The sequence below is a fragment of the Hippopotamus amphibius genome, chromosome 15 (assembly GCF_030028045.1).
Source record: "Hippopotamus amphibius kiboko isolate mHipAmp2 chromosome 15, mHipAmp2.hap2, whole genome shotgun sequence".
Lineage (NCBI taxonomy): Eukaryota > Metazoa > Chordata > Mammalia > Artiodactyla > Hippopotamidae > Hippopotamus > Hippopotamus amphibius.
The window spans coordinates 12,758,859-12,781,595 of NC_080200.1; the positions used below are offsets into that span (position 1 = coordinate 12,758,859).

At 47.4% G+C, this 22,737-nt stretch overlaps 1 protein-coding gene across 1 annotated transcript; it reads right to left on the bottom strand.

Annotated features, from left to right (window-relative positions):
- Positions 1 to 1,339: 1,339 nt before the first annotated feature.
- On the bottom strand, positions 1,340 to 10,265 carry ASF1B (anti-silencing function 1B histone chaperone). The gene is made up of 4 exons (XM_057709240.1): positions 9,799 to 10,265; positions 4,832 to 4,947; positions 2,944 to 3,120; positions 1,340 to 2,532 (listed from the first exon to the last, which is right to left on the bottom strand). Exons 1-4 carry the CDS (start codon positions 9,905 to 9,907, stop codon positions 2,329 to 2,331), a joined length of 606 nt encoding a protein of 201 aa, XP_057565223.1. The 5' UTR covers positions 9,908 to 10,265; the 3' UTR covers positions 1,340 to 2,328.
- Positions 10,266 to 22,737: the final 12,472 nt, after the last annotated feature.

The following is a 22,737-nucleotide window of genomic DNA, read 5'->3' on the forward strand; positions in this document are numbered from 1 at the left end:
GGCTGCCGGCCAGCCAAGGTTGGAGCCGCGGCACCCCCACCCCAACCCCGGCGCAGCCGCTGTCCACCTGCCAGCGGGGGAGGGGCGCGGCAGGCGCGGCGGGTCATAGGTCGCCCGGCCGCCGGCCGTCGTCATAAGGCCTGGCGCAGGATAGCATCAGCAGGCCGGGGGTCTTCCCTCGACCACAGCCCGAGCTTTAGGAGGATGCTGGGCTCCGGGAGCGGAGCGCTCGGTAGCCATCCTTTTGCTGGGTGCCACCCTGGGGTTCATACCAGTTGTAAGAGCTGGCACTTGTTAAATACATTACTTCGTACCACATTCCTATCACTTAGGTACTGTCATCATCACTCCCATTTTACAGATGAGGAATCTGGGGCACAGCCAGGCTGAGGATTCCCTGTCTGGGCAATGCAAAAGGAACCTCCTCTCCTGGAGCAGAGGAATGGCAAGATGCCCCTTCCTTCAGGATGCCCTTTAAACACACACAGCCTGAGGATGGTCACTTTCCCACTGCCACGTTTCTGACATTCAGGGCTGGATCATTCTATGCTGGGGTGGGGGTGGGGGTGTGTCTTGTGCACTGTAGGGTGTTTAGCAGTATTCCCAGTCTACCAACTGGATGCCGGTAGAACCTTCCTCTCCTCCACCAGTTGTGACAACTAAAGCCATCCCTAGACATTGTTAAATGTGCCCAGGAGGCAGGGGGCAAAACTGCCCCCAGTTCAGAACCACTGAGGCAGAGGAAGGCCCAAAGAGGAGGTGACACAAGGGGCAAGAGATTGCATGAGCCAGCTCTCCTTGGCTTGGGGAGGCTAGCTGGTCTCAGGTCTACAAGCCAATTCGCTGCTTTGCCTCTAGACTCATACAGTCTGCACCCCACCCAGCAGCTGTCTGGATCCATGTTTCTAAGTTCACCATAGTCTCAGGGAGGGAAGATCTGGGTTTTCCTGTGAATTATGGGGAAATGGCTCACCAGTCAAACCACTCCACCTGGGACTGTGGAGTTACAAAGTAAGGTTAAGTAAAATTTGATAAAAGTGTTGCTGTGTGTGTCCTTGGAGCACAATGTTAATTTCTTCTTGTGGGTCAAGGTCAAAGTCTGAAAAATCACTGGTTATGCTCTATCTACAGGACAGCTGGGTTGCTTAAGTTTTGACAAAGCAAAACCCCTCCCTGGACCTCACTCTGGAATACAACTATAACGGTTAAGACTAGAGGAAGAAGCTGAGCAAAGGGAAAAGGGGCAGTCAACCTACTGGCTGGGGAAGGAGGCTGCCCCATCATGAGGAGAGAGAGACAACACTGCCTCAGCCTACCCAAGACAAAAGCAGAAACAGTCTAGATGAAGTGCTTTTTATTTTTAGACCAACCAAACATATTTAATACAAAAACCCTTTAATATACAAACTGCAATCACAACAACATCCATGTAGCAGCGAGGGGATGGGGGCGAGGGTGGGAAGGTTTTCAGGGTCCCTACTGCTTCTCTTGTCTGCACTGTGGCCTCTGAGAGCATGAGGTCTTAGCAGAGGGCAGATCAAGGCAGCTAGAAGCAGAGAGGCCCTGATACTGATATTGAGACAGATCAAGCACAACAGGCCCCTCCAACATGCCATCTTCTCACAGGAGCAGCCTCTAGGGAAAGCCAGATCCAGGTGGGAGGTAACAGGAAGGTGGTTGTGACTGAGAGGAGAGTCAACCATCTTTCCTTAGCAACTTGCTGATCACCCTTTTGGGAACAGAGTTTTCCAGAGGGCTACTGAATCAAAAATACCTAAAAATCACCCTAGGAGAAGGACAGAAATTGTGTTCGATTCCACCTTCTATCAAGAAGGTAGACTTCTTGGCCTGTGACTCCAGAAAGCTGGGTGGATCTGCTCAGATGTTTGGGAAGGTATATGAATGACAGAGCCTTTGGCCCAACAGGGCCGGAGCCCTGCCAGGCATTGACCAAGAAAGCCTCAAGATAGGCCAGGGAGGTCTGTGGGAAGAGCTTTAGGTCAATGGTACTCACAGGAGCATGGTGGCACAATGGCCCGAAGGTGGAATTTATAGTGTATGAAGAAGAAAGGACACAAGACAGAAAGAATTAAGAACTGAAGTACCTGCTTCTTTCAGGCCTGGGCAGTAGAGGTGAGATGATCCTCTGGGCGGTGACTAGGAGAGACCTGAAGCCCCTTCCTTCTCAGGGCCAAGTTTGACTGGCCTAGATATAGCTGACAGCCCCAAAGTCCTCCACATGGCTTCCCTGAGACCCTCTGGGAGGCCTGGCTGCCCCCTCCAGATGCGCCAGGAGACTGGGCCCAGGTAGGGCCTAGAGTCCCACAGTTAGATGCAGTCCATGGAGTTCTCAGGGAGGAGGCCAGGGATGTAGCCAGGGAGACCTAAGCCCTTGATGGGAGTGCAGCTGAGGGGGAGGCCGCAGCCCAGGGCAGGGTCCTGGTTCTCTATGGCCTCCAGCCTGTCTGTGTTGTCCCAGTTGATGTGGAAGCGGGTCACCCGGGGGTTTGAGGCCAAGATGTTCCGCTGGAGCTGGGGCAGGAAAAGGAACGTCAACCCTTGTTAGAATGCCCTCGCATTACTCCCACAGAGCAGGGTACTCTCAGACCCCCACCCTAAGCTCAGGAAGAGCAGACCTTGCTTATTTTGTCACCACCACCAATATGTGTACAACTCCAGGGAATGCCTGTGCACCATGGTTCAGGGCTGGGGCCTACCTAATCTTGATTCTGTGACGCAAACTTCTGAGAAACAGAGACCTTTCTGTCTCCTGTTCTAGCCCGGCGCTACAAGAGCTGAGCACCACCTGCAAACCTTAAGAAGTGACCTTGGCTTCCAATTCCAACGACTTAACTACCCCCCCACCCCCCCACCCCCACCGCCCCGCCACCGGTGCAAAGGAGCCAGCCTGTCTGAGGCAGGAAGTACGGAGAAAAGCCCCACCTGAGAGAAGTCTGGCTTCGGGGGCGGGTTCTCCCGCAGCTCAGGGTTGGGGTACTCATTGTTGACGTAGTAGCCCACTCGGATGAACTCCTGTCCATGGTAGGTGCAGGTGATGAGGACCACGGTCACACCCACGGCATCGGTCTCGGGGATGAGGGACGGGTTGGGGGCATCGGCCTAGAGGAAACACATGCTGGGCCTTAGCACTGATTGCCAGTCACACCTTGACTGGTAATACGATTCTCCAGCAACGTGTATTTACAGAGCCAAAAGTGTGGTCTCTGCCCTCGGGAGTTTTCAATTGAGTGGGGAAGACAGAATCAATCACACAAATGCCTATAAAGTGCTGAATGTGACAGATGCCACCAAGGAGAAATATATGGTGCTGAGGAGTGCAGTAAGAAAGGGGAAGAGTGGTATAAAATGAGGCTTAACAGGTGAGCAGGTAGGTACCAGTTAGTTAAGGGCCTGGGAAAGACTGAGAATGTTTAGCAGGAGGTTAAGTCTGGCATCACTCCTTCCGTCTGAAAAGACGACTCTGGAGGCTGGTGGAGCTGTGATAGGAAGAGGGCTAGATGGGAGCAGGGAGACTAAGCAGGAGGCTACAGAGGTCACCCTGGAGAGAGGACAGTGGCTTAGATCAGGCAGTAGAGAAGAGAATTGGACAGATTTGGGGTGTGTTGTTAAGGAAAGGATCGGATATACAGTTGGTGCAAAATAAGGCCAATACAAATGAAAACATGAGACCCCGTGTTCAAAAATTAGTGTCTCAGCCAGTGACAGCAGAACGTTATACCGAGCGTGAGGTCCAGGGCAACTGCAAGGGTCGCGTGCCCAGGAAGCTGGTTCTGGTTGTGGAGTAAAGTAGGTGGGGCTGGCCAGGTGGATTGGATATGGGTGGGTGAGGGGTTAGGTGATGGGATGAGGTTGCTTAGATTGGGGCAGGAATAGTTAAAATCAGGTAAGTGAATGGATTTGAACAGAGGCTCTCAAACTTTAGTGGGCCTAAGAATCACATGAAATCTGCATTTCTGACAAGCCCTGTGACGCTGGATTAGAGAGCTATTTAGCAGCTACAGTGGATCCGCATTATTCATGCATTCCCTATCTGCAAACTCGACCCCTTGCTAAAATTTATGTGTAACCCCCAAATCAATATTCGAGGGCTTTCACGGTCATTTAAGGACAGGCACAGAGCAGGGGAAGGATTTGAGTAGCTCACTGTGCAAGTTCCCAGCTGAGGTAGAACAAGGCAGTCTCAGACTGTAAACATGTGTCTTTTTCGAGGTCTCAGGGCCATAGTTTCTGCACTTTTGTTGGTAATGTTGCTGTTTAAAAGGGCCCCAAAGCATAGTGTGGAGTGCTGTCCTGTTCCTAAAAGCAAGAAGGGATGTACCTGATAGAGAAAACACGTGTGCTAGATATGCTAGATAAGCTTTGTTCAGGCGTGAGTTATAGTGCTGTGGGCCATGTGTTCAATGTGAATAAAACAGTAATACACAATAAGGTGCCTTTAAACAGAAAAACACATAAAACAAGATTATGTATTGAATGGTTGACAAAAATGTGCCTGGCAGGAACCGAAGCCTGTATTTCCTCTAGGGGCAATGGTTCAGTATTCACTAATTCATTAATTCAGTGTTTGCAGTGACTTTAGAGAACATAATTGCCGTGATGAGGATCAACTGTAAATCAGTGGCTCTTGGTAACAGCTATGACATAGCTGTGGAGGAGAGGGGGGTGTCTGAAGTACCTTTGAGAGGTCAGAGAGTACTTGAGAGCAGAGCCAGGATTTGAACCTGAACTTTGACCAATGAACCATTCTGTGGGCTTCTGGGTAGAAGAGGATGTTTCTAGGTGTCAAAGCCTAAGGTCTAGTATTTCTTACCTGAAAGACGAACATGTGTCTCCCTGCTGGGACGGGGCCGACCAGCACTGAATCCAGGATTTGATCAAACTCCTCACTCTCGGCTGAGCCAACATAAATGATCTTCCACTCCAGGTCTGCAAGGATACAGGGTATTAAGAACTGAAATAGCTTGACAGCAAGAAGGCTGAGAAAGGGCCTTCTCATGTTAGTTTTGGATAGGTCCTTAATATACTGATAGATTTTTATTCTCAACAACACCTGACACCCACTGGGCACTAAGTGCCAGGCACGGTGGTCCTGATCACTGGGGCAGGCACGAAACTCTATGTCCAGTGGGGAAATCTCTCCTGTGGGCCTAGCTTTGCCAGGCGACCTTGACTCTGCACCTCTGGGGGAAACTCGGGCCTCTCAGAGCCTGAGGGTGAACCGTATGGCAGAGGTTGAATTAAGAACCACGTGATGGAGGCACAGAGGCATGCTGAGGAGGGAACAGCAGGGAGTTGGGCCATTTCAGGGCCCTGCCCACTGGGTGCCGGGATAGGAAGCAGCATCCTCTTTCACACACAGGGACCGGTGCCACCGAACTGAGTAGATCCCTCGACAACTGGGGCAGGGCAGCAGATTGCAATCCAGTAAGAGAGCCAGCCGGCAGGAGGGGAAGATGAGGTCGCTGGGGGAGCCAGCCAGTCCCTGGGTCCTCCGGATCCAGCACCAAGTTATGCCTGCTCTCAGACATTCGGGCGACAGCGAGTCAGTCAACAAATGTGCCATTATAAGGCCATCCTCTGAACCCCGACTTTCTTTCATCCCATCCAGTAGGGGGACTCCCATTCCTGCGTATGTTCCGGCAATATAAAAGGAAAAGTGCTCAGTGAGACCCTGCCCGTCAATCCCAGGAAATTCCCAGTGACCGTGGCCTCTTGCAGGAGGTCCAAGTGTATCAGGCGCAAGGTCACACTAGTACAGGGAAATTTGGCAGGAGATCTGAAACTTATTTTAGGTTCTTTGAAATTACACAACCTACAGCTCCAGCAGCTGGGGGAAGTTTCACAAGCTGTGATTTTCACAGGAAGCAAACTGTCTTAGAAGCTGCCCTGTTCCCTGGTCTAGTGTCCCACAAGAGCACCCAACTTTGGAAGCATAGCAATGCCGGGCCACAACTATGGAAGTTTGTCACCTGAGCTCCACGCCCTTCCTCGATACACTGGCTTCCTGTTCTTGTGGAGTTGACACCTAGGCCTTCTACTCAGGGACCCTAACAGGTCTGTAGGATGTGGTGACCATTGGGCTCACTGGGGTTCAGTCAAACTCCAGTCTCTTATTATTTGCAGGGAGGAGTTAAGTTTACTGAGTTATTTTTGTTGCAAGTAGTGACACAACCCGAAATAACATGTTTTTGGATGAATAGAAAACAAGCTAGCTCTGTTCTCACCTTTCTAACACAGCTCTATCATTTGGTATCTTTCCTTCTGGCCTTTTCCCCCATCACCAGTGGAGTCATATATGTGTGCATTTAACTAATGTGCTGGGGGTGGGGTGGGGGAGACAAAAAGGAGATTATAATAGAGCAGGTCCTGGTGTACGCCGCAGGGTCTCAGCGTTCATTACTGTTGGCAAGGGAGTTCCGTTGAGTCCTAGTGGTTAGGATTCTGGGCTTTCACTGCCGTGGCCTGGGTTCGATCCCTGGTTGGGGAACTGAGATCTTGCAAGCCGCGTGGTTCAGCCCCACCCCCCCCACCAAAAAAAGTAGTGTCGGTAAAACCTAAACAGACTTTGTTCAGCCAGAAAGCAAGTTGGCTGACTGGAAGAGAGAAATGCAGGCAGATGGGTAAATGGGTCGCGATGGCTCCCTCCACACAGGCCAGAAAGAAACCAGAGAATTAACCAAGGACTACAGAGAAATACTCACTCAAGAGTTAGAGGAATTGATAAAATCATCTCCAGAAGACAGCAGATGACTGAAATGAGGACCTACAAATTGGAATTGCCTTAAACCTGCTCAAGTGTCTTAAGCAGAAGCGTACTGACGTGACTTCATTTTTGAATGGGATATGAGGCACCAATCACCAACACAGCACAAACTCATTCCTACCGCAGATGGGACACGGCTGCACACATGTAACACTGTACGCCTAACCTTCTGAGTAATTTCAAGGGTAAACGGACACATTACTTATTTTCCTTCTTTGGCCGTGCCGTTGCGGCTTGCGGGATTAGTTCCCTGACCAGAGATTGAATCTGGACCCCCTGCAATGGAAGTGAGGAGTCCTAACCACTGGACAACCAGGGAATTCCTTACATTACATTGTCTTTATGCTTTAACTTTATAATCTAACCACTGCACGAGATGTTCCTCTACTATGCATGAAAACAAAGCCCAAACCAATGATATGATGAAAGACATGTTAAAAAAAAAAACAACTGTAGTTGAAATGGCTGGAGAATCTGTTTCCTGCCTTAAAAGCAACAACAACAACTTATCTAGTAGAGCTTTTTCTGTTTATCACTTTCCCTTTGTTTGTAATCATACAGATGAACCTTGGCCTGACCACAGGGTGTTAGGTGTGGGTCAGAACATCTGGCTCCAGGACTTATTCAAGTAGTATGTGTTGACTTTCTCAACTAAACAAGGAAAAAACACACCCAACGTACTGAATGTAGACCCATGTCTTGGAAACATCTATTTCCAGATGCTGAGGAGAAGAGAGAGCAAAAGGGGTACAGAGCCCTGAGAAATGGGTCAGACTGGGGGTTGGGTGTTCATCTCTTTAGTTGCCAGTGTCTGAAGTCACCAGGTAACAAGACTGACTGAGATTTCACCAGAATCTGAGAGACTTCTAAAGCCAGGCCCATTCCATCTGTTTGGGAGGCAGGAAACAAATTCTCTCTGCTCTGTGGGAAGAGGCAGAAAGTTGGCAGGTTAGAGTGAAGGACGGCTCAACAGGTACAACCAAAGAGTCTAAATTTCCAGGCCAGAGTTGGCTTTCCAGTTGGAATTTCTCTGAGCAAAAGCTTTATTGTCCAGATATAATTGATAACAGCACCCCACCCCCCCTTCCCTCTGCTGAGTCCTGTTTATGCTCTACTTCTGAAATAGGATGCATTCTTTCCCAGGTTATAGCAAAGATAAAGAACTCTGGACACAGAACTCAGAGACAAGACCTAGTGTTAATAATTCTACAAACTGGCTGTGTGTCCCTGGAGAAGTCATTCCTTTTCTCTCTACTGAAAAATAATTACCAGCAGGTTGACTTTAGCCTTTCCTGCTCTGATTTGATAAACAGATTAGTAAAGTAACAGGGCAGGAGCTCTGTAGGAATGAAAGTACTAGATAGTGACCATGCAACCATTTTTAAAAGCAAGGAGCACAAACAGGCTGATTGAAACCCGATCTCCTGCCATCTGGGAACTGTGAATCCCTTAACCTATTAGCTCCTTACATCTCCTCCTGGCTTTAAAATTAAATCTTATTCCACAGGGTCATTCTACACTTTATTTATTTATTTACACCCTGTCTTGTTCCAGAAAGGATTTAACTAGGCTTATTCTATAGTTAGTCACAAGTAGACTCCTTAACTTAAAAAGGAGAGAAACCGGGGAGAGACTGATCCAACCGCCCAGCCCAAGCACACACACATCAAAACTGTATCAACCCCAGGCTCCTCCAGGGGGCCTATTTGCAGGCAAACCAATCATCTACCACTGAGAGGTGCTAGTTAGCACACCCTGGCCTCACAGATCTCCACCTCCTCAGCTGCTGCCTCTTTTAACCACCAAGTGGAGAAGAGATCTAATGGAGTACTTCCTCCTGAAAGTGGTGCCAAGACTCGCTGAACGACCTTAGATTTTTCGATTTTTATAGACCTTTACTTGAAAGGTCTTTTACTCTTTGTGGCTCCTGTCTTCTCATCTGTGAGATGAGAGCCGTGTCCACCTTTGTTACACAGATGAATAAGTACATCTGTGAAAGCATCTTGGAAAAGATGCACAAAAGGTTGTGCCCTCCCAGCTGATTGTTTGAAGCCAGATACGGTCACGGCTCAGCCTGGCACACCCACCCCCCAGACTCGGTCAGACCATCAAAAGTGTTGGGAGCATTGCTGCAGTAGGTCAGCAGGAATCTGGAAGGCAAACAGTAGGAACCAGCTAATGCTTGCCTGGCCATGCTACCCCTCAGATTTGAGTGTGTTCATTGAAGCCCACAGTCAGAGAGGAGGGAGGAACAGGAGCCGGGGAGACCAGGTTATCCTCAAAGACTGGAGCCGGAAGCCAGGCCACGACCCCCCAGGTGGAGTAGAGGGTTGGGGCCAGACTAAGCAGGGAAACCAGGTTCTAGGATATGTGCTTTGGGGTAGAAAACATGCAGAAGTGGGTGGGGTTGGGGTTAAGTAGCAGGTAGGGGAGATTATGGGGAGACAAATGGGGAGATGGCGATGAGTGAGGTCTTGCTACAAGGGGAGAGGATTCTCACAGGGAAAATGGGGGAGGGGTCTGAGGTTTCCATATGGGAAATTCGAAGGGGCTAGTGGTTAGGATCTCCACAGGAAAAGAGTGAGGGGGCAGTGCCTCACCACAGGGGAGAGGGGATTGGTGGGGAAGACTGGGTAGCTGGAATGGCAGTCTGCCCATACAGAAATAGGAGGTGGGGGCGTTTCTTGCTACAGGGAAGATGGGGTGGCTGAGGGTCTCTGCAAGTTAAAGAACGGAGGCTGAGAATGTCTCTACATAGAAAAAAGGTGCCAAGAGGAGGGCCACAGGATAAAGAGGGGAATGATGACGTCTCCACGGGAGAAAACGGGAGTAACCGTGGGGGCAGGGTGAAGGGGTAGTCTCCAAGGAGAGGTTGGGGGTGGGGGTTGGTTCACAGGAGATCCGGGATGGGGGAGAGGGGGTATGTTTCACAGGGTTGGCTTCGGGGTTGTCTCCAAGGGGAGGTCGGGGTTGGCCCAGGGGAGGGGGGGGTCCCCACACGGGCCCAGCCTCACCGTCCGCCAGGGCCTCATTGCACTCGAAGCTTATCTCGAACCGGAAGGGGCTGTGGAAAGGGCTCGGATTCTCCAGCACCGCCACGTTCAGCACCGATACCTTAGCCATCGCCTCGTCAGGTCGCGGCTGAGGCCAGAGCCGGGACCGAGCCCGCGTCTGGGTCCTGTCGGGTCAGCGGAGCAGCGCTGCCCAAGGCCGCTCCCGCCTCCTCTGACCGCGGTCTGAACTGCGTATTTCGTCCGCGCGCCTCCTTCAAATAGCCGGCCCCCACCCTCCGGCCAATCACCGTCAACGCTCCGCAACTGCGCGAGCGCCCCCTCAGCCAATCCTGGAGCGTCGGTCGGCGCGCGCGGAGACTCCCGGGACCAATCCGTGGAGCTCCCTCTCCGGGATACGGGAGGGAGGCGGGACCGTCTCTTGGCTTCTTTGGGTGTCCGCGGGGAACCAATCCCCAAAGTCTCCGACTCGGGTGTCCAAGACAAGGTGGGCGGGGTCAGAGCGCAGGGCTCCTCGTGGCCAATCCCGAGGGTCCCCGCACCAGCGTGGCCCGCGCTTAGCCCCGCCCTTCCGGGAGACACATCCAGCTGCGGGCAGCGCGGCCAACCGCCGAGCGGTGGCGCGCGGCACTCACTTAAGAGGGAGGGAAGGGCGGTGCTTGACTTGCGGTGATTGGCAGGCAAGAGTGGGGCGGGGATAAAGCAGGTTCTCTGAGAGGTGATTGGCTAAGTTGGCTGCCGAGGGGGCGGGAGGAGAGAAGACTCGGCCGGGGATTCGTGGGAGCGGAGCGGAAGTCGGCTGCTGGCGCGGTAGAGCAGGGTATGAAGAGAAAGGAGGAGCGTTTGCAGCTTCGGTGTCTGTCAGCAGGTGAGCGTTGCCGGAAGTTTCTCTCAGGGGCTCCTGGCCCCTCAGGCCCAGTTGCCTGGGAGTCCGTTGTGAACGTTGTGAACGTTTAACTCACCGTTGAGGGGAGACGGTGCGGCGGTAACGCGGCGCACTGGGGCCCGGGACCCGGGAGTCGGGCCTGGTTCAAATCCCGTTCTTACCCCCTCGAGAGCCTCTGGGGAGGTTTCAGGTGGACCAACGCTGTACGTGGGAGTTCGAGTCCGGCCTCTGCCACTCACCTCCCCAGGCCACGTTTCACCGTTCCCCCCCGTTGAACGGAGTCATGAAAATTTACTGGCCTGACTTATGACTACATGATACATCTAGAAACTGTTCTCCACTCCCAGGCCTATTGCGGACCACCGTCGCCCCCTGTCTGGAAGACTCCGGGGACCTCCGCACGCACTCACTCTGCCTCCACCCGCGGCAGCATATCTAATTTTACATTTTTCTATAGCAACCACATTTTAAGAAATTTTTAAAAATTAATTTTAACATTAAAATTAATATAGTATAGCCATAATTCATTTCAACATGTAATCGGTATAAAAAAATACAACTGAGGTATCTTGCATTCTGTTACTTAGTACTAAGGCTTTGAAACCCCGTGTGTGTTTTACACTTTACACCACATCTGTGAACCGGACGCTACAGTTTCACCGGAAATAGTTTGGGTTTCTTAAAATGTACAGTGGAAATGTAGATTCACGTGTCCAAGCTGTTCCCAACATACTTGAAAGTTTCGCATGAGCTCAGTCTCATGTCGGTTTAAATTGAAACGTGCATTGATGATCGTTAAGCTACGTGGGACGTTCTGTTTTACAGTGGCACTGGCCACATTCAGCACAGACCGGAAACAAATTGGATCCGTCACCTCCCCGCCCCCGCGCCTTAAAATGTGAACGGTTTTCGATTGTTTTCAGTGTGAGAATATTGTCTTCAAGACTCGACATGCTTTGTTTACTACCCACCCAGCCCCCAGCTTCAGTCCAGCCAAACTGACCCTCTTTGTTTCATAAAAATCTGACATGCCCTCCCCCCCCCCGCCCCAGCTCTTGCCATGACTGGTGCCTTTTTGTTATTCAGGTCTCTGCTCAGATGTCCTCTCCTGGGAGAGACCTTTCCAAGAGTCCCCTGAACAGTGTTCAAACTCATAGGATGTGAGCCTGAACAGTAGTGTTTCAAGCCACTAGCATTTCTTATCCAGCACTCTCTGTAGCCTCACGATGCTAGGCATTATTTATTTAGTTTTGTATCTCCATCTCCTATTAAGTAAAAAAAAATTTTTTTTAATTGAAAGAATTTTTCCCATATTGAAACGATGTGGCTGCAAGAAAATTCACATTATGATTGGCTATGATTTCTTGGCAGTGGTAGGGCATCCTTGGGAATTTTTGACTTGAAAAAATCTAATTTTCAAATTATTTCCAAATGTAATTTGATTGTTTATGAATACAAAATTCAATGAAGTTGTTATGATGTTATGTTTTCTAGACATTTAATTAAGCATTTATTCATTACAACTTTGTGGTTTTCTTTTTGCATCGTGGAACTTTTTTTTCTTTATCCCTGGCCCCAACCTTTTCATAGCCCCTGAAAAGCTCATCAGCCATGAGCATTATGTCTGTGGTGCTAATGAAGAAAATGGCCCTGTCTATACTGCCTTCTCCCTACAGCTGGGAGAATAATCTTCAGTTGTAAACCAGATCATGTCATTACCCTGCTTAAAACCTTCAAAGGCTTATCATACTTAGAATGAAACTTAAGATCTTTACTGTGGCTTAGGAGGCCCTGCACAGTGGCCTCAGCTGACCTCTCAGGCCTCATCTACCAGTCTCCCTCTTGTCACCACTCTCCAGCCCCACTGGTTTTATCTCCTGTCTTTCAACACAGCAAGCTTATGCACTTGCTGTTCCCTCTGCCTGGAATGTGCTTCCTTCAGATAATTGCATGGCTGTCTCATTCTCATCATTTATGGTTCACCTCAAATGTCTCTTCCAAAGAGGCCTTCTTTTTATTTATTTTTTGGCTGTGTTGGGTCTTTGTTGCTGTACGTGCGCTTTCTCTAGTTGCAGAGAGCGGGGGCTGCTCTTCGTTGTGGTGCACGGGCTTCTCATTGTGTCTCTTGTTGCGGAGCATGGGCTCTAGGACACTTGGGCTTCAGTAGTTGTGGTGCATGGGCTTAGTTGCTCCACGCTATGTGGGATCTTCCCAGGTCCCCGGCATTGTCAGGTGGATTCTTAACCACTGTGCCACCAGGGAAGTCCCCAAAAAGCCTTCTTGGAGCACCCTAGTTAAAGTAGACCTTCATTAGTCACAAAAGCCTGCTTTATTATCTTAGGAGCACTTAACAGAATCTGTAGATATGTTGGTTTTTAATTGTGCTTTTTTTTTTTTTTTTTTTTTTTTTGGCTGTGCTATGTGGGTTGGAGGATCTCAGTTCCTCAACCAGGGATTGAATCTCGGCCACAGCAGTGAAAGTGCTGAATCCTAACCACTAGACCACCAGGAAACTACAATCCTGGATTTGGTGTTTATTTTTCAGTGCATGTTTGTATATCTTTAATGTGTCTTTAAGCTATATATAGTATTGTATGTCATGTTCTACAACTTTATATAAATGATATCTGTGCGTAAAAGAGTGAGACTGCTATCCTTAGAAAGACGTGTTTGCAAGGTTGGCCCTTGGCTGGTGTCTAGGAACTTGGATTTCAGGAGGGTTCCCACCATTCCCTGAATTATACAAGTGGCTCATGGTGCCTAAACTGTACAAACAGTGTGGTTTGTGTCGAGTGTCTGCTTTCCTTCTGGAGTCTGGTACTTGACCAGCCCCCCAGCCTCCATCAAATACCTTGGGCACTGAATCTCTGAGGAGTTTTCCTCATGGACAGCATTTCACACATGTTGTCACAACTCTGCTGGAGGAATTAAGCACGTCCCTTGTGACTCCTCTGGGAGAGGACTCTTGGAAGCTTGTGTCTGGTTTCCTCCAGACTTTGCTCTGTGCACCTTTTCCCTTGGCTGATTTTGTAGTTTGTGTCTTTGTGTGTGTATCTTGCTTAAGAAATCTTATGCTGAGGTCAATAAGATATCCTACCATATTTTCTTCCAGAAATACTTTCTTCTACTTTTCATATTTAGCATAAAAAATACCTGGAATTTATTTTTGTTTATAATGTGAGGTAGGCTTAATTTTTTTCGTATAGATAATCAGTTGTCCCAGCTCCTTTTATTGAGTAGTCCGGTGGTTCTCAACATGTGATCCCCTGGGGATCCCCAAGAACCTTTTAGGGACTCCATGAGATAAACTATTTTCATAATAATTTCAAGGCATTCTTTACCCTTCTCGTTTGTGCTGTGTTGTCTGTGCACTATTGGTACAAAGGCAACAATGGGTGGAACTGCTGGCCCCTGAGCAGGAATCAGCGCAGTGTCCTTGCGTCGTGGCAGTGGTCGTCATCCTGTTCCCCATCGCCACACACACACTCAGTGTTAAAATAGTTTCGCTTAGGAATGCCCTTGAAGAAGCAGTGAAAATAGTAACTGTGTTAAAGCTTAGCCCTGCTTCAGGTCTCTCTAACCTTCTGGGTGGTGAAGTGGAACGTTTGCATAGAGTACTTCTGTTGCATGCTGGAGAATGATGGTAGTTGAGGTAATGCACTTGTATAGTTGTTTGAGTGGAGGTGGAATTGCCGGCTTTTTTCATGAACACCGTTTTTACTTGAGTAATTACTAACTATTAATTATTCAGATTAGGATATTTGCCATATATTTTCTCAGAAAGGAATGAAGTGAGTAGTCACTTGGAGGAAAATTGACAGTGTGTAGCCAATTATAATGTTTGCGCTTTTATGCAAAACTTAGACATTTGGGAACCTTTATTTATTTATTTATTTATTTATTGGCTGCATTGGGTTTTTGTTGCTGTGCATGCGCTTTCTGTAGTTTCGGTGAGCGGGGGCTACTTTTTATTGTGGTGCGCAGGCTCCTCATTGTGGTGGCTTCACTTGTTGCAGAGCACAGGCTCTAGGTGCGTGGGCTTCAGTAGTTGCAGCACATAGGGTCAATAGTTGTGGCTCACAGGTGCTAGAGTGCAGGCTCAATAGTTGTGGCGCACGGGCTTAGTTGCTCCGTGGTATGTGGGATCTTCTCCATCTGGGGATCAAACCCGTGTCCCCTACATTGGCAGGTGGATTCTTAACCACTGTGCCACCTAGGAAGTCCCTTGGGAAACTTTCATTCACCATCATAAGCCTGACAACTTTTCAATATTTAAAGGCTCCTGATGAGATCAGTGGTGATATTATTAACATATTTAAAAAATACTGTAGATGAAATGTAATAACTCAGCATATCAATATTTTCCTAAAGACCAATGCATGATGTTACAAAATCAGTCATAAAAGATCAATTAAAATTTGTAAGATAGGGCTTCCTAGGTGGCGCAGTGGTTAAGAATCCGCCTGACAATGCAGAGGTCACGGGTTCGATCCCAGCTCCAGGAAGATCCCACATGCCGCGGAGCAACTAAGCCCGTGTGCCAAAAAAAAAAAAAAAAAAAAAAATTTGTAAGATAGACCAATGGATTTCAGTGTAACAGATATGAAAAGTCATTTGATACAGTTTCATATTCTACATTGTAAGTAACTTTAATATACCACCTCTTGTTGCATTTTGGTGTAGTAACAAAGTAAAATATCCCCAATTAGCTGAAAAGGCTATAACACTTCTCCCTTTTCCAACTGTGTATCTTTGTGAGGCTGGCTTTTCTTCATCTACTTCAACCAAAACAGCATATTGCAACAGACTGATTTGCAGGAGCCTGTATGAGAATACAGCTGTCTTTCATTATACCAGACAGTAGGAGCTTTACAAAAATGGAAAACAATGCCATTCTTTTCACTACTGTGTTTTTAAAATATATACATATAGTTATTTTTTAATGAAATAGGTTATTTTAACATTTAATAGATTTATTAGCTAATTTAATTTAGTTAAATATTTAAAAAATTTTCTCAGTTTTAATTTCCAATTCAGTTTAAATGTAAATAGATATAGTCTCTGTCCCCATAAACAACAGCTTATTAGGGTCCTCATTAATTTTTTTAAAAAGGATTTAATTATTTTTAGAGCACTTTTAGGTTCATGACATAGATTTCTCATATACCCATCCCCCTCCCACATGCATAGTATCCCCTGCCATTAACCAAAGTGGTGAATTTGTTGCAATTGATGACTCTGTTTTGACACATCATTATCACCTAAAATCCACAGCTTACACTAAGATTCGCTCTTGGTGTACATTCTATGAGTTTGGGTAAATATATGATGTATATTCATCATTACAGTATCATACAGAGTATTTTCATAGCCCTAAAAATCCTCTGTGCTCCTCCCAGTCACCCCCCTCCCTATCCTCATTAATTTTTAAAAGGGTAAAGAGGTTTCAAGACCAAAAAATATAAGATCCTCTGAATTAATCCATCCTTTTCCTAGTGATTTGTAATCTCTGCCTAGAGCAAGTTTCCATCTAGTCACAGGTCCCTTCCATTGGACTTTTTGTCTCTTCCCGTGCCAACATCACATTGTCTTAAGCATTACCACACTATAGCCAATCTTGGTAAGGCTAGTTCCCCACCTTGTTCTTTCTTCTTCCATTTGTGCTGGTTATTCTTGACCTTTGTTCTTCCACAGAAAGTGGGACACACAAATACTTTTACCATATATTACAAAAGTAGTATATGTTTAATGCAAACAATTTTTAAAATACAGAGTTGCAAGGAAGTTAAAATCACCCCTGTTAATATTTTGATGTATAGCTTTATATTCTGCATATATTTTATATTTATACACAGACACATGTACATACACACAGTTTCATATTTGTATACACACACTTTTTGTATATACATGCCATCAAAACAAAACAAAAGTAAAGTAAGGTCATACTTTACCTTGTTTTTTTTTTTTTTTTTTATAGTTGTGGCACATGGGCTTAGTTGCTCCGTGGCATGTGGGATCATCCTGGAGCAGGGGTCGAACCCGTGTCCCCTGCATTGGCAGGCGGATTCTTAACCACTGCACCACCTAGGAAGCCCTACCTTGTTTTTTATATCTAGGTTTTTACCCTTAGTATTATTGTGAACATATTTCCACATGCTTTAGTGTTGTTCTGCATTATCATTTTGAATGGCTGCATGGTATTCTGTGGATGTGCATTATTTATTTAACAGTTTTCTGTGCTAAAATTTTAGGCTATCGCTTGTGTTTCACGCTTAGAAGCCTTACTACAGTGAACCTTCTTGTTGCTGACTTCATGTACATGTGTGGTTCCTTAGGATCAGTTCCCAGGAGAGGACTGGTTGGCTTAAAGTGAAGGCTTCAGTTGTGAGAAGCTGGGATCACTTGGACAGAGGCAAGGGTTAGTGGAAGACAGTGGGGCAGGACAGATAGAAAAGAGTAGTGGTTGCAAGGGTTTTGGTCAAGGAGAGTCCCAGTGAAATAAGAAGGGATATAAATGGGGAAGGTCCTGTCATTGCAGCTCATTGCCATGACTGAAATGTTTGAAAGGGTAAGAGAGATGCAGAATAAGCCTGAGGATATTGTAGGGATAAAGGAGTAGCCTCAGCCTGGCACCGCTAGGCCTTCCTAAGAGTTTATGGAAGAGAGAAGTTTTTCTCAACAGCAGAGACTCCAATGCTTTTAAGCCTTTGGGGTCTGAAGAGAATCCTCCGTTGCTCTGCATTAAGGCCTTCCCTCTGGCTTAACTCACATGAGTCCACTCTGGACAGTCCTAACATACTAGCTACGTAGGGACCATCAGGGTGTGGCATGATTAGTGGGCATCTCCTCTGATGTGGGGAGCCAGATAGTCAGCCTCCCTTAGTGTATGCCGAGTGGGGTTGGCGGGCAGCAATGGGGCCTGGGCAACTGCAGCTGGGTGCAGACAGCCCTCAATGCAGCTCCTGGGGTTGGAAGACCAAGATGGAAGCATGGTCCAGCTTTGTCTCACTAGCTGAGTGAATGTGGTTATGTTCTTGAACTTTTCTGGGCTTCAGCTTCTGCAGTTGTAAATTGGAGTGAAGTCAAACCTGCCTCACTGGGTGGTTGAAAGGATTAAATTGGACAGCATATATAAAGCATCTACAGGATGTGGGCACTTTGAACTGCATAGTAATCTTATTTGAGTAAGTCATTTAATCATTCTAACTTCAGTTTCCTCATCTGATATGTGGGGATAATAATATATATCCTGTGACAATTAAATAAGGTGAAATGTAGGAAAGAGCTTTGAAATGAATATCAACATAAATGTTATTGCTCCTGGGCATGTGCAAATGGTTGCCCCATGTGTACAGGTGCCACTAGCACCCACTGAGGGTCACAGGTTGTCAGGCACAGCAGGCTTTACTGTGTGTGTAGAGGAGTCGGATGTGTACAGTGCTGGGAGAGTAAAGGACCAAAAAGCGGAAGAACTGGTCGTGTTGTAGAGTCTCATCTTATGCCAGGATTAAATTTCAAAGTCAGAGCATGAGGTCAAAATCATATATAATTAAGTTTACGCTTAAAGCTCTTGAATTTGCTCACAAAGCATCTCTCAGTAAGTCCAGCAGAACCAGTTCCTCTTTAGCATAGGCTAGGGTTGGGCATGAGCTAAATTGTTGAACTTAAGTTTCAGGGCCCTGCTGAATTAACAACAGCGTCACCCAGTGAAAGGTGCGTGGGAACTGAGAGCAGCTGAGGGAATGGTCTTAACTGTCATCTCAGGCCTACTCTGGATCTTATGCTCAATTCAGCTTTATGTCCTTTAACAAATATTTACTGATCACCTACTGTGTGCCCGATAGTGTGCTAAACAGTAGGGAACAGCAGTGAAAAAACAGACCATTATTTTCTAGTGGAGGAGGCAGACAGTAAACAAGCAAAAAAGACAGTTTGTGAGATGGGAGTACTATGGGAGACAAAGCAAGACAGGGGTTAGGAAGTTCTGGAGTGACCAGTTGTAATTTAAATAGAGTAGCCTGGGAAGGCCTGCTGGGAAGCTCATATTTTTCACAAGCCCTGCAGGGAGAATAGGCAGGAGGGTGCCTGCATGCTTGTGGACAATGAGGACCCCAGTGTGGCTGGAGTGGAGGGAAGGAGAAGAGCTGTAGGGATGAGATCTGATGCTGTAGGGCCTTGTGGGCCATTGTGCTGACCTTGGCGTTTGTCTGGGTGAGGGAGGAGGCCTTTGGAGAGTTTTGAGCAGAGGAGGGACAAAAATATGCTTACCGAGATCACTCTGGTTTCTGTGTTGAGAAAAGCCCGAAGGGGGACAAAGGAGCTAGTTAGGGGACTGTTACAGTGGTCCTGGTGAGAGGCAGTGGTGGCTTGAACCAAAGTAGTGAGAACTAGTTAATTCTGGATATTATAAAGTTAGAGGCACTGTTGCATCTACTGTCAGATTAGATGTGGGGTATGAAGCAATGAGTGAGTTCAAGGGAGGCTCCAATGGTCTTATCTTGAGTCTTGGAATGGGCTTGCCATTAATCAAGGTGGGGAAGTCTGTGGTAGGAACTGGAACAGTGGTGTGTATGTATGTGTGTATGGAACTGGGTTTAAGACAGGCTAAGTTTGAGATCCTACTGGACACTCAGGGGGAGATGTGGAGTGGGTAGTTGGATGTAAATGAATATGGAGCTCAAGATAGAAGTTCAGGCTGGAGCTCTACATTTGGAAAGCATCAGCATAATAGATAGTTCAGCTGACCCTTGAACAATGCAGGGGTTAGGGGTGCTGACCGCTGTGCAATCAAAAATCCATGTATAACTTTTTGGGATTTTTGGCTGCACTGAGGCTTGTGGGATCTTAGTTTCCCCACCAGGGATCGAACCCGTGCCCCTGCAGTGGCAGCCCGGATTCTTAATCACTTGGACCATCAGGGAAGTCCCTCCATGTATAGCTTTTGACTCCCCCAAAACTATTAATAGCCTACTGTTGACTGGAAGCCTTACCAATAACGTAAACAGTCAATTGACACATGTTTTGTATATGTATTATATACTGTATTCTTATGGCAAAATAAGCTATAGAAAAGAAACTGTTATGAAGAAAATCATAAGGAAGAGCAAATACACTTACAATACTGTACTGTATTTATTGATACATCATCTGTTTACAAGATGACTCCTCTATCAGTACCTACATCAATATTGTCTTATATAATACAAAACACTGTAGATGTTACACATATTACTAACACTAGACATCAAAAATGAAAGATAATGTGAAAAAAATTCATTTTTATTTACAGGTATAATGATTCATGCACTGATAATAAAGAAGCAGCAGTTTGATTGTTTTATGGTAGCCTAGTGGAGTTCATGGCACCGTGTATGGCCTGTGTGTGTGTAAGTTTTGATAAATTTTAACTTTTTATAATAGATATGTGTATTTTTTATGGTAGTAGATGATAAAAATAGACTAGTATCTACATATATTTATGCCTTCATGACATACTTTTCTTTTTTTTCTTTTTTTTGATATTTCTAGGTTACATGGTTCATTTGTGAGTTTTTTCCAATTGTCACAAATCTCCAAAAATTTTTCTAATATACTTATTGAAAAAAATCCTCACCTGAATGGACCTGTGTGGTTCAAACCTGTGTTGCTCAAGGGTCAACTGTATTTAAAACCATGAAATGGGATGAGCTTTCCCAGGGAGTGAGTGTAGGTAAAGGTCCAAGGCTGAGCCCTTGGGGTTAACAACATCAAGAGGTCAGGAGATGAGAAGGAACCAGCATGGAGATTGGGAAGGAGTAGCTGGGGAGTGGGGAGGAGGAGTGGCTGAGTGTGGCATCCTGGACGCTAGTGTTTAGGGCAGAGGGACATGGAGAGAGGTGCTTGCACTGTTTGATCATTCCTCTCTCTCTGAGCACTGGCAGTTATATTTGAGAATGTCAAATACACATGACGCAATTCCACTGTCCTGTCATGATCAAAAAAATTCCAGTAACATGTGGGAGTCTAGGAATGGCAGTTGGGATCAGGCACAATGTAGTTCCTGTGCTATTCTCTAATATAGCCTCTGGACAGATGTCCGGGCCAGGAAGGGCTTCTCTGAGATACAACATGGCACAGTGGCCTGGCCCAGAGAGACTTGGATGTGCATCCAGGCTATAAGCCTCAGTTTCCCCGTCTGTAAAATGGAGCTTGAATAACCTCCACCCAGAGCATTTATGAGGATTCAGAGAGAAATTGCACCTGAATTGCCCAGCCAGGCCCTTGAAGCTACCAAGTTCTATAAACATTAACGATTCTGTGACTCTGCTGTGGGTTCTAAACGTGGCAGTGCAGGTTCCACACTTGGTCACCGCCTCATGGGGATGCTCCGTGCAGATCCACTCACCCATTTTTTGCCTTCCCCCCACAAATGAGTCATGCCACTCTTGTCATTCCAAGAAATCTTAATTTCTTTATTGTTTGATTTTTTTTTGACTCAACAATTTTTTTTTAACTTTTTGTTTTTTTCTGAAACGTTCTTGTTGTTATGAGCCTTTTGTTTTGTTCTCGTTAAATGCACTCGACCCAAAATTGGTTTGGCATATCGAAAAGGAGACCAAGGAGGGACTAGGGGCATGGGAGAAGAGGGAGGAGGCCCGAATCGACAGAGAGAAATTGAGAGTGAGAGAAGAGGAACACGGAGACAGTGAGAAAGACACAGGGAAAGAGGTGGAGACACAGAGAAAAAGGAAGGCAAGGAAAACCAAAACCAAAAAAACCACCAAACCCAGAGAAAAATAATTAACAAGATTTAAAAGCAAATGAATTCAGGAGCCCAAGGAAGGGAGTAGGAGAGGAAACCAAGACCCTTCCTTCTTTTTACCGTCCCAGCTGGGGTGGGGGCATCAAGGCACCAGGTCTGGTTGGGGTGGGGGGACACCTGGGCTCTCGGGATAGCTTTGTGCTGGACGGCAGTGGTGTCCAGCCCTACCAGGAGGCCCTGCCACACAACTGAGGCCTGGGAATCCACCTTGGTGATGCTGGCTGGAATGGGAACCAAGGGACCCGCTGCACCCTCTCTCTCCCCTTGATTGTCAGAGTCTGGAGAGATAAAAGGAGGACTGGGCAGGGGAGAGGAAGCGGGACTCCTTGCTTGCCTCCAGTCCCCTAGGAACTCTCCCACCTCACCCTCTCTTCCAGACCTCTTTGCTGGTGTCAGAGGCAGTCTCTGACTCTAGCTGGGCTGGGCCCACTCTTCCGTCTACCCTTGTCTCCCACCAGCTCTTCACAGATCTCTAACCACCCCTCCCTGAAGAGGAGTTCCTGGCCTGGTGAAGCCAAGGAAGGCCATGGAGCTGTCTCCTGCCCTCCTCACAGAGCCATCTGAGTAAGACTGTTCCCATCCTTACTTCACCTCCCCGTCCAGACTCACCCATGGTCTGGTGAAAGGGGTTAAGCCTCCCTACCAGAAAACAGATGGAACCCAACCTTACCTTCTCCCCACACCTGTCCCCCTGCATGGGACAAACCACCATCTTTGGTCTGGCCCCTTCTCCCCTAACTGATGGGGACAAGCCAGCCCCAGCTCCTCAGGAGAAGGGAGGGGCTTTCTAGCAGCAAAAAGGGTCCCTCCAGCCACCTATCTGTCCCCTTCCCCCAGTTCCTCCCTAGAGTCCCTCCCCCTTAACCCAAAGAAGTTCATGGCAGCAGCAGGCTGAGACCCAAAGATGTTTGAAAACTCATGGCACTTGTGAGAAAAGAGGGAAGGACAAAAGAGATGAGGGATCAGAGCAGAGGTGAAGGGCCACCCCTGGGGAAATGGCAATGACAGGGCTGGGCTAGTATGGCAATGGGACTACGCTACCCCCAAAGAGTTGGGAGGGGTTGCTGGGAAGGCCAGGGTGACAGACTGGAGAGGGGGCTGGGAGAGGTACTCAGGAGACATCCCAAGCCTGGAGCTTCCAGCATCTGCAGGTTTGGGGTTCAGCCCTCAGAACATGGGTGTCCTAGCCAGGCCCTGGTACCTGGCTTTGCCTCCCCTGTGGGACTGTGTAGGGTAGGGAAGGCAGTCTCTC

Excerpts from the sequence above, each read along its gene's own strand:
- ASF1B (XM_057709240.1), bottom strand. The coding sequence starts at position 9,907 with ATGGCTAAGGTATCGGTGCTGAACGTGGCGGTGCTGGAGAATCCGAGC. Across the intron at positions 3,121-4,831 it reads GACACATGTTCGTCTTTCAG|GCCGATGCCCCCAACCCGTC; the intron begins GTAAGAAATACT and ends TGTTTCCTCTAG. Across the intron at positions 2,533-2,943 it reads CGAAGCCAGACTTCTCTCAG|CTCCAGCGGAACATCTTGGC; the intron begins GTGGGGCTTTTC and ends TTCCTGCCCCAG.